This window comes from Scyliorhinus canicula, chromosome 11 (genome assembly GCF_902713615.1).
Source record: "Scyliorhinus canicula chromosome 11, sScyCan1.1, whole genome shotgun sequence".
NCBI lineage: Eukaryota > Metazoa > Chordata > Chondrichthyes > Carcharhiniformes > Scyliorhinidae > Scyliorhinus > Scyliorhinus canicula.
Genome location: NC_052156.1, coordinates 123,170,112 through 123,185,606, shown reverse-complemented (window position 1 = coordinate 123,185,606; position 15,495 = coordinate 123,170,112). Strand labels below are relative to the sequence as shown.

Genomic DNA, 15,495 nt, shown 5'->3' with positions numbered 1-15,495 from the left:
CTTCCCCCTCCTCACCCTTTTATCTAATGCTATCCCAATCGATATTTAGGTAATTAACCCCCCCTCCCACCCCGCAGTGTCACCACTTTATAGTTCTTTCACATCTCTGTCATTCCCCTGGAGAATTTTCTCCATATCTCACTCACTATTTGGAGGCCTGTAGCTTACCCCATGTATGTGTAGGAACTCATGCCAATTGACAGATTATATGGTGACGAGCATTAACTTTTATACCCATGATCCTGATATGTGGAACTCCAGTTGAGAAGGGTGTACATATTCTTACGAAATAACATGTTTTAATTAATTTTAAATTTAATTTTAGGGGAGAGGGTGGAATAGTGGTTTTGTCATGGACTAGTAATCAAGATATCCAGCATGATCTGGGGATCACGTTCAAGGGCAGCATGGTAGAATTGTGGATAGCACAACTGCTTCACAGCTCCAGGATCCCAGGTTCGATTCCGGCTTGGGTCACTGTGCGGAATCTGCACATCTTCCCCGTGTGTGCGTGGGTTTCCTCCGGGTGCTCCGGTTTCCTCCCACAGTCCAAAGATGTGCAGGTTAGGTGGATTGGCCATGCTAAATTGCCCTCAGTGTCCAAAATTGCCCTTAGTGTTGGGTGGGGTTACTGGGTTATGGGGATAGGGTGGAGGTGTTGACCTTGGGTAGGGTGCTCTTTCCATGAGCCGGTGCAGACTCGATGGGCCGAATGGCCTCCTTCTGCACTGTAAATTCTTTGAAAAAGTCCAATCATGGCAGATGATGAAATTTAAATTGAATAGAAATTTGGAATTAAAAGTCTAATGATGACTATGTCGCCATTGTCAATTGTCATTAAAAACAACCCCATCTGGTTCACTAATGTCCTTCAGGCAAGGCAATCTGCCAGCCTTACCCAGTCTGGTCTACATGTGACTCCAGACCCACATCAATGTGGCTGACTCTTAAGTGTCCTCTGAAATGGCCTAGCAAGCCACTCGGTTCAAGGGCAATTAGGGATGGGCAACAAATGCTGGCCCAGCCAGCGACACCCACATCCCCTGAATGAAATTTTAAAAATGATTATTATTAGGAGGTGTTTCCCTGGTATAATGTCGAGGATTACTGACGGATGTTTTCAAACACACTATTTACCTGGATAATTCAGGTTGATCTGGACCCAACTATTGTAAAAAGTTTCCACTTCAAGGAGAAAATCAATATTTCAACAATTCATTTAACAGCACCATCAAATATATGGGACAATTCCAACAATGCTTCTCTTTAAGGATTTTTTTTGTTGAACCCGAGGGCCACTCCACAAAACTGCCTTATTCTCTCTCCATTAAAATATTACAGATAGGGCACAAATAGAAATAAATAAATTACAGTTTGCAAATATTTTCTTTGGCAACACGTAGCAGAAAAATAAGTCCTTAAACATGTAAAAGACAGGAATGGCCTCAACATACAATGTAACAGGTTGAAATGTTTTCTATAGAAACCACCCCACCAGCAGTGATACAGACTACAACTGAATCTACCACCAGCTACACAACAGGTATGTATTGTGCCGTGTACTAAGTCTTTCTTTGCAAGGACATATTTGTTTCTAATTTCATAGGGAGAATATTATGCCCCACGTCCCAACGGGGGAAGATGTAAATTTAAAACCATGTCAAAGGATGAGAAAAAGTGATGTCGCTGATCCATCCCTCTTCACCGCACAGGTTCAGCTGCAAAAGCTGTTGTGCTATTTCTTACCTGTCCAAGGCCAGGTACACGGGTCACCGGTTTTTGTTTTGATGTCCACTAGACAATAAAGTCTCTGTTCTCTGGGTAAAAGATCCTTTATTAGAATTTCATTCCTTGAACCCCAGCATTGTTGGCAGCTGAAAATCAACAGCTTGATCTTTCTAATGATATTGGGATACATGTACGATAAAGCAACCTGGTGATAGTTCAGTCATGTAGTCAAATGTTGTGTTGATTCAATATCCTTTGCACCATTGTGCCACTAAGATGCAATGGTGCATCTCACACCAAAATGGTACAAGCTCAAATTGGGAAAAGTTGCACTGCCATTTTAGTCTTTGTATTTGATGTTAATTAACTTGTTGAAAGGCAGATTCATTAAGCCCAGGCTTCTTATTTTGCAGAGGAGGAATGTAACGGCGAATGGTCTCCTTGGTTTAATGATGAAGCACCTTCTGAGATCAGCCCGGGTGATTCTGAATTATTGGATCTTCTAAGAGACGAATTGTGTCCTTCCTATTCTGACGTAGTTAATAAAATTCAATGCCAATTTGCTGATCACCCTGAATGGCCAGTAAGTGAATCAACAGACAATGTGACCTGTGACAAAGACACAGGACTTGTCTGTACATTCGATCAAAGTGCTTCGCAGGAAAGGAGGTTTTGCTATGACTACACAATTCGAGTTTGCTGTGTGTCGCAAACAATATCAGAATGGACAACAACCCGTCTGCCCAAAACCACCTCTACAACTACGATTCCTGGTAAATATGATATTCAGGTGTAAAGGATATGTCTTTATGTCCAAAACCACTTTGAACAAACATGCCAAGTTTCAGTGAAAATCCCACATCCGACATACCTCATGCATCAAGGAGACACAGCAGTGGTTGATCTAGATTAGACATTACTGTTGTAAAGTCAGTCCAAAAGCTCCACTGATCCACGAGACAATGGGGGGGGGGGGGGGGGGGATTGTCCATGCTTCCCCGTGGTGTGTTCTTCGGCAGTGGGAGGTGACCTACAGTTGGCTGGCGGAAGGATCTTCTGGTCCTACTGCTGTCAATGGGGTTTCCCATTGATTCCGCCCCACGCCGGCGGGAAAGCCACGGCAGGGGTTCGCCATCGGCGGGACCATGTGATCCCACTGGCGAAAACGGCTGCCAAATTCCCCCCAATATCGGCCATTTTAATTGAGTCATTGGTTTGCATTTAAAGAAATGGGCTGATGCCTCAATGAGAGAAGTGGATAGCAATCAGTCGATTAATGTATTTTCAATTATGTGTCTGCCATTTTTTCACACACTGCTTAACTCTTACCTGGACCATCTCCTCCTTCTAGATTAACACTTCTTTTGCAATATAAACTAATATGCTTCACATACACACACATCAAAGTGACTGATGCCTAGATCGACATCTTTAATTCCTATTCACATTGAATAGAAACAGCTACATGGTGTGTGCCTGAATATGGTAGTGCAGGTCCACAGTACAAATGCTTAAACGTCAGAACATTCCATTGACCCTGCGTGCTCAGGTCAGATCATATTGGTGCCTTGGAAGGAGTTACTCTGGTATCAGTGCCATGGAATGTTGTTCAATTAATTTTAAAGTCCCTATTTTTCTCGATAGAATGTTCAATATAGAATCACAGAATTCCTAATGTGTAGAAGGAGGCCATGTGGCCCATTGAGTCTGCACCGACCCTCTGAAAGAGCATCCAATCTGGGCCCACTCGCCGTCATACCACATATCCCCATAACCCCACCTAACCTGCATATCTTTGGACACTAAGGGGCAATTTTGCATGGCTAATCCACCTAACCTGCTCATCTTTGGGCTGTGGGAGAAATCCGGAGCACCCGGAGGAACCTCATGCAGACACGGGGAGAACCTGCAAACTCCACACAGACAGTCACCCAATGCAGGAATTGAACCCGGGTGGCTGGTGCTGTGAGGCAGCAGTGCTAACCATTGTGCCACCCTGGCATCCCATGTCCACTGATCTACCCATTGCCAGAGCTTTCCACTTAATGTCCATTGAAAACTAACATGTGCAGGAACTCCAATAATGGTCCAATTGACATAACAATTCCGCAATCATTATATTGTGGAAATGTTGCCCTGAATGCAAAGGTTCTTAGAATCATAGCTATGCAGAAAGGCTCTGCATAGCTCTATTTGCTTTCCTCAGAAGTAATTTTATTGAGTAGACTGAGATAAAAGCAAACGGATTTTGTTTTTGCAAATCGTATTCTCTGTCAGCAGCAGAATAGTGTGTTTTTACAATGAAACCATGAACTTCAGCGTGCAGTGTGTAACTGGTTGAAATATTTTCCTGCTCTATAGCAACAATGCTGCCGACATTGACATGGACGACAATTACATCTACCACCAGCTACATACCTGCTAAGTGACAACAGCTTCATACCTTGCACTATGTCTGTCTCCACAAATGGATTGTTTTCTAGCTCCACATGGCCTGTCATTGAGGAGTAACAACTTTTCACATATGTTTTCCTTTCTAATTGTATTTTTTCGAAAGTGATTGGGTCCTTGTGGAGTTTGCACGTTCTCCCCGCGTCTGCGTGGGTTTCGCCCCCACAACCCAAAGATGTGCAGATTAGGTGGATTGGCCACGGTAAATCGCCCCTTAATTGAAAAAAATAATTGGGTACTCTAAATTTATCTTAAATATGCAAGTGATTGCATCTTTGACCATTAAGTTGTAATTTGTTGGGCAGTGTTTAGGAAATTGTGTTCCTGACATAGGGCGCGATTCTCCCAAACCGGGAGAAATCGTAAGGCTGGCGTCAAAAACGGGCGGGTTTGACGCCAGCCTCCCCCCCCCCCCCCGACCGGGAACCGATTCTGGTCCCCGGTCGGGGCTAGCATGCCGCGGCCGTGAACTCCGGCATCGCGGGCTTAACGAATTTCGTTAAGCCCGCTTGCCAGAGTTTGCGATGGCTGACGCGTCACATGACGTCAGCCGCGCATGCGCGGATTGGAAGACTCCAACTCGCGCATGCGCGGATGATGTCATCGCCAGGATGCCCCTCAGCCGTCCCTCGAATGGATACAGCGGGGTGGCGGAAGGACAAAGAGTGCGCGGGGTAAGTACCCGCTGCCCGCAATCGGTGCCCACCGATCGCGGGCCCATGGCACCCTTGGCACGGCCGTGGTACAGCCGTGCCAATCGGTGCCATGGTTGCCAAGATCCCAACTTTACGGCCGTTTTTACGAACGGTCAGACCAGGTGTGTTTGACGTTCCTAAAAACAGTCGTAAAGGGCTTGGACTTCGGCCCATCAGCCAGCTGAGAATCGCTGCTCACCGTAAAAAAACGGCGGCAGCGATTCGTGTCGGGAGTCGGGCGTGGGGGGGGGGGGGAGAATAGCGGGAGGGCGTCAGACTAGCGTGGCCGTAAAAATTTTCGACCCCCGCTATTCTCCGCACCGTCGTGAGTGCGGAGAATTGCGCCCATAATGTTTGCCAAAATGGAATGCAAATCAGCAATCCTGATCCACGTTCATGGATTATTTTGCAATGAGCATTAACTCCCTTCCCCTAGAGCCCCCAGCTTCGAATGAGAATATATATATTACTAAATAACATGTTGTCAGTTAACAAATCTGCTTTCACACATTGTCAACACTGAGGATACGAAACAATATAATTACTGAGAGAAAGTCATGCAGCAAATCCACCTCATTTCATTTCTCTGACGATTTCAAGGCCAACTGCGGACACGCCAGTTTTGTTTTTGATGCCCGCTAGAAAATTGAGTCTCGTAGTGTCTGGACAGTATTTTCTGTGAAGAGCTTTGTTTTCCTCCACTTTGACCCCATCTCTTGGAGACAGCCTTTGACCTTTGACATGATGAGTGGAATGCTAATCGGATAAACAATCTGAAGCGAAATGAGTCCTGCAGTCAAGTTGTGTACTGGATTGATGTTCCATGCGCCATTGTAGTGACATTGTGCAACTAAAATGTGATGCACTATCTCACAAGTCTGTATGGAAATGTCATCAAATGTCAAATTCATTTTGACCGAACATAGGGTTTACCAATGATGAAAAAATCTGCTGATCAAACCTATGTCAAAAAAAAGGCTGAAGAATAAGTCAACCGGGGCCTCAGTTTACTCTCTGTTCATACTTGAATAGAAACAGCAGTATGGCATCTATCTGTAAATGATGACACAAGTTGCCAGGACAATATTTCATTGCCAGGACCTTTCGCTGACCCTGCATTCTTAGATCAGCTAAGAGCTGGAGAACTCTGGGAAGTGAAACCTGGTATGTTCCCACATATTTTCAGAGCCCCTATTAATTTGGAGAATTCAAGTCAATATGCAATATGTAAAAGGTTTCCACTGACCATTGGAAACTAATATTTGTAGGAGCTCCATACTATGTGACAAATTACAGTAAATCTTAATTTGAATAACTAATTTCCTGGCTGAAGAGGTATTAAATAGTTGTATTCTCTCTTTGCTAAAATAACCTAATTAAGTAAACTGGGAGAGAAGTGAACAGATTCCATTTTTGCAACCTCTGTGCTTGGCCACATGCAGCGGGAAAACAATTCTTTCGATCTGAGACACAAAGTAGTTTAACAGGTTGAAATGTTTTTCTGCTCTATAGAACCGACACTATCAACTGAGATATCAACTACAACAACATCAACCACTGGATACATACCTGGTAAGAGGCAGCGGTTTTACACCTTGCTCCAACTCTGTCTCCAGAAGCGATTGTTTTCTCACTCCGTGTGAATTATCACTGACTCAGTACCAAAAATATCTTTTCATTTTCTCTATATCATCAAAGAAACAGTGATCCTAGAACTGACCCCTGGGGGGCACCACTGTCTACTATTGTCCAGCCCAAAACACAACTCGCTGCTTTCTGTTCTTTAGCCAAATTATTATCTGTTTGGATACTGACCGCTCTATTCATAAGCTTCAATTTTTTTGAAATTTAGAGTACTCAATTCATTTTTTCCAATTAAGAGGCAATTTAGCTTGGCCAATCGACCTACCTTATACATCTTTGGGAGGCGGGGGGCAAAACCCACGCAAATACGGGGAGAATGAGCAAATAGCACACGGATAGTGATCCAGAGCCTGGGACCTTGGCGCATGAGGCAGCAATGCTAACCACTGCGCCACCGTGCTGGTACTTTGCAAAGCATTTTATTAAAACCCATATAGACAGCATTCACCATATTCCTTTCATCAATATTCTTGGTTACTTCATCAAAATAATTTGTCAGGCAGGATTTTCCTTTTACACATCCATGCTGGCTTTCCTTAATTAACACAAACCTCTCCAAATATTTATGGCTTTTTCCATGATTATGAATTCCAAAAGCTAACCCATCTCTGATATTAGACTTAGTGGCCTGGAGGTGCAAGGACTGTCTTTATCGCCATTTATGAATAAGAGTGTGGCATTTGCCCCTCTACAATCCACTGACACTTCACTCCTATCTAGGGAAGATTGGAAGATTAAGACAAGCCATTCAACTATCTCCACCCCTACTTCCTTTAGCATCCTGGGATCCATCATCAGGACCAGGTGACTTATCACCCTTAGACATAGCCAGCCTTCCTGAAACCTCTCCCTCTCAATTCTCACACTATTTCCTTTGCTATCTCAGCATCTGCCAGTATATTGGCAGGACTTTCTTCCTTTATTAGCACCAATAAGAACATAAGAACTAGTAGCAGGAATCCGCGACCTGGTCCCTCAAGCCTGCTCCGCCATTCAATAGGAGCATGCTGATCATGTATACAGATTGTATTGTGATGAGTGTTAACAATATTTGCACATTAGGTTCTTTGACTGATCCTGCAACCTCTGGTCTGGTTAGAGCTGGGAAGTGAGACATGATATAATTGCCCGAGTATACTCAGAGCCAGAGAATTCAAATCAATATGCATCTGTCTACTGTAAGAAGTTTCCACTGTCCATTGAAAACTAATATTTATTGGAACTCCATTCTATGTAACAGATCCTATCCTGTATGATTGATTTCCTGGCTGTAAGAGCTATCAACTAGATGTATTCCCGATTTACTAAAATAATTTTATTCAGAGAAGTGAATAGAGGTCATCTTTTCACTTTCTGTGCCTAGCTACATGCAGCACAGAAGGAGTTATTTAGATCTGAGACTCAGTACAGTTTAATAGGTTGAAATGATTTCCTGCTCTATAGGAACAACACAACCACCTGTGATACCGACTATAACCACATCATCACCAAATGCATACCTGGTTAGGGGTAGCGGTTTTACACGTTGCTCCAAGTCTGTCTCACTCCATGTGGTCTATCACTGACTCAGTAACAAATATAACTTTTATTTTCTTCCTCAAATTAACATCTTAATTGTTTGCTTTGAAAATGTTTGTTTCTCTGGTTCTTAAGTTGTAAATTATAGACCAGCTTGTTGGAAGTTGTCCTCTGGACATAACAGTTAGTGGAATAGAATTCCAATCAAGAATTTGACACCGATTGATTGAATAATTTCTGATATGCATTGAATGCCTTGGCCATCTTTCCCATACTTCCCCACTGCACGTGAAGCTCCTAACTGAGAGGGATGTATTATAAGATATACCATATCGTACCCACTAGAAAATTGAGTCTGGTGGCCTGTGAGCAATGAGTTCTCTGAAATTTCACTTCCCTCCTCAGCCGCTCCTGTAGGCAGCCGAGAATCCGTCCTCTGATGTTTGAAATGATGAATGGAATACTAAGCGTTTTGGCCAGATAACCAACAGGGGGCGCTGTCATGCAAACGATCTTCAAATGGCCAAACATAAGAACTAGAAGTAGGAGTAGATCATAAAGTGCATCGAGACTGTTCTACCATTAATAAACTAATAGAACTCCAAAGATTCACAACCTTCTGAGAGAAGACATTTGGTTTACCTCCATCCTAAACGATTGTATCCTTATGTTGACACTCTGACCCCATGATTTAGATCCTCCAACTAACAAAGGCAATCTCCATGTCTACCCTGTCAAGCCCCTTTGGAATCTTGTCAGCTTCAATGAGATCATCTCTCATTCTGCAAATAGTCAGAAAAATAGAGCCAATTTGCTCAGCAAATCACCTTCCTACATCAAAAGATAAATTTGAGGTTGCATTGGCTGTGACGCTGGTGGAATTGCTGCCCAGAGTAAGGCACAGTTTACATGGTCACACGAGGTCAGTGGCTGTAAGGTATTTCCACTGGTTGTTGAAAGCTCTCATTTGCAGGAACTCCATGAATAGAATGATTCCACCATCTCTTACACCTGTAGAATTGACGTGCTGAACGCCAAGGTCACAAAATAGTTGTACTCTTTATCCATTAAAATAATTTTATTCAATAAACTGATATAGAAGTGATTAGATTTTTGCAATTCTTGTGCTTGCCTATATGCAACGGGGGATTACATTTTTAAAACTGATGTAGACGAGAGTCAGTGTGCAATGCAACAGGCTGTTGAAATATTTTTCTTGCTCCATAGAAACAACACCACCAACATGGACAACAACTTCAACTACATCTACCACTAGCTACATACCTGGTAAGTGACAGCAATGTAATAACTTGCACTAAGACTGTCTCCACAAATGGATCATTTTCTAGATCAATGCGATCTGTCACTGAGTAGGTAACAAAATAAAGCATTCACTTTTATATCACTGATATTTCTTTCTAATTATTTGCTTTGAAAATGTTTGTATTATTTTTCTTCACTTGCAATGTTCAGGAGCTTTTAGGAGATGTGCAGCTAATTTATTGCTGAGTGGAATTAAGATGTAGATAAGGGATTTGGTACCAGTTGACGTAAAATAATGCAATGTGCATTCACTTGAACAAACTGATATGTGTCCCCAGTGTTGAAGCTCATAAGAAGTGTGTATTATAAAATATATTCCTACAGTATAAAAATTGTCAAGCCATGCTGCAGCTGTACAGAACCTTAGTTAGGCCACGCTTGGAATATAGTTTTCAATTCTGGCCACCTCACTACCAGAAGGATGTGGACGCTTTGGAGAGGGTACAGAAGAGGTTTACCAGGATGTTGCCTATGGTATGAAGGGCATTAGCTATGTGGAGAGTTTGGATAAACTCAGTTTGTTCTCACTGGAACGACAGAGGTTGAGGGGACACCTGAAAGAAACCTGCAAAAGTATAAGGGGCATGGACAGAGTGCATAGTCAGGAGCTTTTTCCCACAGTGGAAGAGTCAATTACTAAGGTACATAGGTTTAAGATGCGAGGGCCAAAATTTAGAGGATATGTAAGAGGGAGGGTTTTTACACAGAGGGTAGTGGGTGCCTGGAACTCGCTGCCGGAGGAGGTGGTGGAAGCAGAGTACGATAGTGACGTTTAAGGAGCGTCTTGACTAATACATGAATAGCTAGCAATAGAGGGATCCGTTACCAGGAAGTGTAGAAGGCTTCCTGGTTAGACGGGCAGCATGGTCGATGCAGGCTTCGAGGGCCGAAGGGCCTGTTCCTGTGCTGTACTTTTCTTTGTAGCAGCCCTCGGTTTTGAGTTACAATGAACCACACTTATGACATTTGAAGATTTGTAAGCTGTTTCGGCTTTACAATGCTGGTTTCAGCAATATGACACTTTGCCACCCGTCTTCTATAGTTTTGGGAAGCTGACCTCGAGTGAACCCATGGAAGCAGAGAAACCACCTTCCAATTTTCCTGTTAAAATGTAGCCTTACAGTACAGAGGTATCGGGCCAGAGACAGACAGGATGATAGGTGGACGGGAATCAATGACGTAGGAGAGAGAGTGCTATCTGCCTTGGTTTTCTGTCTAGTTTAGGCAAACACTTCCACTGACAGTATGCAAGAATGGTAAATAGACTGCGACCTAATGGTCAGCTCATCTCCGTGCGTACCATACGGTAAAATCTCCTACAGTGACGATGCTCCACCCCCTCCAAAGTACGAGTATGCATCGGCATGTATCGACGGCCTCAGGACATTGCCTGAGGCCCGCCCCCTGATGCTCTGTTCCCGACGGTGTGGGTCTCTGATGGTCTCACCCATTGGGAATGCGGCGTGACACTGCGAACTCAGTCCAGCGCCGCCACAGCTGAGGGAGGACTGATCCAAGGGCAGTGGGGACTTTATTAGGGGCTGGGGGCACTGTTTGGGGGGGGGGGTGTTCTGGGGCGCGCGGGCCGGCCAAAGTGGGGGGGGGGGAATATTTTGTGGGCCGGGTCTGCGAACGACCTCCGCCATGTAGCATGGCACGGCCGATGCAGCCCGCCATCGTGCACATGCGCAACCACAGACCAGCAATTCTCCAGACCTTATCGGCTGCTAGAGCCGGGTGCTGTACGCTGCCGGCATGCTAGCCCCCAGCAAAACGGGGAATCGGTGGCCATTTTACGCCATTGTTTCTGCCGTTCCCATGCCGGCGTGGGGACATAGCCCCTGAATCAGAGAATGCTGCCCCGCTTTCCACCACCTGGGACCACCAAGCAGATACACACAAAAACCTGCAGTACTGAGCATTAACATGTGGTCATGAACCAATCACCCATTTTTACCACTGTACCCAAGGGCACTTCCAGATGGCAGGGGGACTGCCAGGTTGGTGGTGCCAAGCTGGCATTTTTGCAGTGGTATGATTGGGATGGGGATTCCCTGGGCGGGTGTTGGGGGAGGGGGGGGGGGGGGGGAGGGGGCGGCAAAGGAGATTAATCCCATGTTTCAGATAACTCAGGAATCTGCTCATTCCAGTGAGACTAGCTGTCTCGCTTTAATATGCAGATTTGCAAAAACGTGATCCTGCTCACAATGGGCGGGATTCACATTGCAACGTCTCGCGAAATTCCATTACATGTCACGAAGTGTTGTGACCCCGGGAGATCCCGGGAGCGAGGTCTCCCGGCTTTTATGGGCCACGCTGCGCCGTGGTGAGCTGCTTTTCGGCAGCAGCATGGCCATTAAATCACGCCCAACGAGTGAGTGAAAATTGTGCAGCCTATCCATCTCCTAACATCAGACAGATTGAACTGTGAAACCTTTTCAGATCCATTGTTAACCACTCTGAGACAGATACAATTGTCAGTCCTTGTTCGGAACCCACTAGAAAATCGGGTCTGGTGGTTTGTGGGCAATAAGTTCTTCTCCGGAATTTCACTTTGTTCTTTTGCTGTTCTGTTGGCAACTGAGAATCTGCTCTCTGATCTTTGAAACGTGGTGTGGAATTCTAGTATGAAATGCAGCGAGTTTTAGAATGCAGTCAAATTTGCTGGATTGATATTATTTACACTATGGAGGTATGGAGGTGAAAATGTGTCACTGGAATGCAAACTCTGCTACTTGTGAAATTAAAGTACTGAATATCAATCTTTAAATTGGTGTATTTTGTCTCCACTCAGGACATTAATTGAGTAGACTAAGTAGCAGTGAATAGTTGTAATTTTCAGAACTTTTATTACTAGCTTCATGCAGCAGAATGGTAAGTTTATAAACCTGATGCACATGAATCTGAGAAACTGGTCAAAATATTTTTCCCCTCTGTAGAAACGACACCACCCATTGTGACAACGACTTCAACTACATCCACCACCAGCACTTTACCTAGTAAGTGGCAGTGGTTCAATAAATTGCGCCAAGACTGACTCCAGGAATGTATTATTTTGTAGTTCCATGTAGTCTGTCACTGAGTAGGTAACAGATCAAAATATTTTTCTGCTCTGTAGAAACGACACCACCCATTGTGAAAACAACTTCAACTACGTCCACCACCAGCGTCTTACCTGGTAAGTGGCAGCAGTTTGGAATACTGTGAACAGTTTTGGTCCCTTTATCCAAGGAAAGATATATTGACATTGGAGGCAATCCAGGGAAGCTTTACTTTGTTGATCCCGAGTATTTAGGGCTTTTCGTCTGAGGAGAGGTTGAGTAAATTGGGCCTGTACTCATTGGAGTTTAGAAGAATGAGCGGTGACCATATTGTGACATATAGGCATCTCAGGGGGCTTGACAGGGTAGAACCTGGGAGGATGTATCCTCTTGTAGGAGAGTCTAGGACCAGAGGTCATAATCTCAGAGTAAGGGATCGTCCATTTAAGACAGACGAGACGGGGAATTTCTTCTCTCAGAGGGTAGTGAATCTGTGAAATTCTTTACCGTAGAGAGCTGTAGAGGCTGGGTCGTTCAAAGTGTGTTCAAAGCCAAGACAGATCTATGATAATCAGTAAGGGAATTGAGGGTTGTCAGGATAAGGTGGGGAAGTGGAGTTGAGAATAACATCAGATCAACCATGGTCTCATTGAATGGCAGAGCAGACTCGATGGGTAGATTGGCCTGGTTCTGCTCCTACGTCGTATGGTCCTACATCTTAACAAATTGTGCCAGGACTGTCTCCACAAATGGATTATTTTCTAACTCCACCTGGTCTGTCATTCAGTAGGTAACAAATTCAAGTTTTCACTTTCTATCACAGATATTTCATTCTTATTATTTGCTTTGAAAATGTTCGTATTATTTTTGCTTTCTTGTAACATTCAGGCAGCTTTTAGGAAACGGTTCTCCTAATTTATTGTTTAGTGGAACTAAGATGTAGGTAAGGGATTTGTACCAGTTGAGGTAAAATCCTGCCATGTGCATGCACTTGCACAAACTGTATGTGTCCCCAGTGTTGAAGCTCAAAAAAAAGGGGTGTATGTTATAAAATATATTCTTATTAAATAACACTTCATCATTTGTAACGTTTATTTGGCAGACAGTGCCACCTCTGAGGATGTGGATATTAAGGAATAAGAGTAAGCCGTACAACCAAACTGTACCCAAGGGCACTTCCAGATGGCAGGGGGACTGCCAGGTTGGTGGTGCCAAGCTGGCATTTTTGCAGTGGTATGTTTGGGATGGGGATTCCCTGGGCGGGTGTTGGGGGAGGGGGGGGGGGGAGGGGGCGGCAAAGGAGATTAATCCCATGTTTCAGATAACTCAGGAATCTGCTCATTCCAGTGAGACTAGCTGTCTCGCTTTAATATGCAGATTTGCAAAAACGTGATCCTGCTCACAATGGGCGGGATTCACATTGCAACGTCTCGCGAAATTCCATTACATGTCACGAAGTGTTGTGACCCCGGGAGATCCCGGGAGCGAGGTCTCCCGGCTTTTATGGGCCACGCTGCGCCGTGGTGAGCTGCTTTTCGGCAGCAACATGGCCATTAAATCACGCCCAACGAGTGAGTGAAAATTGTGCAGCCTATCCATCTCCTAACATCAGACAGATTGAACTGTGAAACCTTTTCAGATCCATTGTTAACCACTCTGAGACAGATACAATTGTCAGTCCTTGTTCGGAACCCACTAGAAAATCGGGTCTGGTGGTTTGTGGGCAATAAGTTCTTCTCCGGAATTTCACTTTGTTCTTTTGCTGTTCTGTTGGCAACTGAGAATCTGCTCTCTGATCTTTGAAACGTGGTGTGGAATTCTAGTATGAAATGCAGCGAGTTTTAGAATGCAGTCAAATTTGCTGGATTGATATTATTTACACTATGGAGGTATGGAGGTGAAAATGTGTCACTGGAATGCAAACTCTGCTACTTGTGAAATTAAAGTACTGAATATCAATCTTTAAATTGGTGTATTTTGTCTCCACTCAGGACATTAATTGAGTAGACTAAGTAGCAGTGAATAGTTGTAATTTTCAGAACTTTTATTACTAGCTTCATGCAGCAGAATGGTAAGTTTATAAACCTGATGCACATGAATCTGAGAAACTGGTCAAAATATTTTTCCCCTCTGTAGAAACGACACCACCCATTGTGACAACGACTTCAACTACATCCACCACCAGCACTTTACCTAGTAAGTGGCAGTGGTTCAATAAATTGCGCCAAGACTGACTCCAGGAATGTATTATTTTGTAGTTCCATGTAGTCTGTCACTGAGTAGGTAACAGATCAAAATATTTTTCTGCTCTGTAGAAACGACACCACCCATTGTGAAAACAACTTCAACTACGTCCACCACCAGCGTCTTACCTGGTAAGTGGCAGCAGTTTGGAATACTGTGAACAGTTTTGGTCCCTTTATCCAAGGAAAGATATATTGACATTGGAGGCAATCCAGGGAAGCTTTACTTTGTTGATCCCGAGTATTTAGGGCTTTTCGTCTGAGGAGAGGTTGAGTAAATTGGGCCTGTACTCATTGGAGTTTAGAAGAATGAGCGGTGACCATATTGTGACATATAGGCATCTCAGGGGGCTTGACAGGGTAGAACCTGGGAGGATGTATCCTCTTGTAGGAGAGTCTAGGACCAGAGGTCATAATCTCAGAGTAAGGGATCGTCCATTTAAGACAGACGAGACGGGGAATTTCTTCTCTCAGAGGGTAGTGAATCTGTGAAATTCTTTACCGTAGAGAGCTGTAGAGGCTGGGTCGTTCAAAGTGTGTTCAAAGCCAAGACAGATCTATGATAATCAGTAAGGGAATTGAGGGTTGTCAGGATAAGGTGGGGAAGTGGAGTTGAGAATAACATCAGATCAACCATGGTCTCATTGAATGGCAGAGCAGACTCGATGGGTAGATTGGCCTGGTTCTGCTCCTACGTCGTATGGTCCTACATCTTAACAAATTGTGCCAGGACTGTCTCCACAAATGGATTATTTTCTAACTCCACCTGGTCTGTCATTCAGTAGGTAACAAATTCAAGTTTTCACTTTCTATCACAGATATTTCATTCTTATTATTTGCTTTGAAAATGTT

At 44.1% G+C, this 15,495-nt stretch overlaps 1 protein-coding gene across 14 annotated transcripts in view; it reads left to right on the top strand.

The window, feature by feature from the left end:
• The window catches only part of LOC119973345 (mucin-2-like), a 186,120-nt gene that overhangs the window by 132,622 nt on the left and 38,003 nt on the right, over positions 1–15,495 (top strand). For 12 of the 14 annotated variants that reach the window (XM_038811279.1, XM_038811274.1, XM_038811268.1 and 9 more), the window contains 6 exons: positions 1,484–1,543; positions 2,142–2,501; positions 6,387–6,446; positions 9,264–9,323; positions 12,299–12,358; positions 12,478–12,537. In XM_038811279.1, coding sequence (XP_038667207.1) covers positions 1,484–1,543; positions 2,142–2,501; positions 6,387–6,446; positions 9,264–9,323; positions 12,299–12,358; positions 12,478–12,537 — 660 coding nt within the window. The remainder of the gene's footprint in view (positions 1–1,483; positions 1,544–2,141; positions 2,502–6,386; positions 6,447–9,263; positions 9,324–12,298; positions 12,359–12,477; positions 12,538–15,495) is intronic. The other 2 variants (XM_038811277.1, XM_038811272.1) reach the window with 2 other exon arrangements.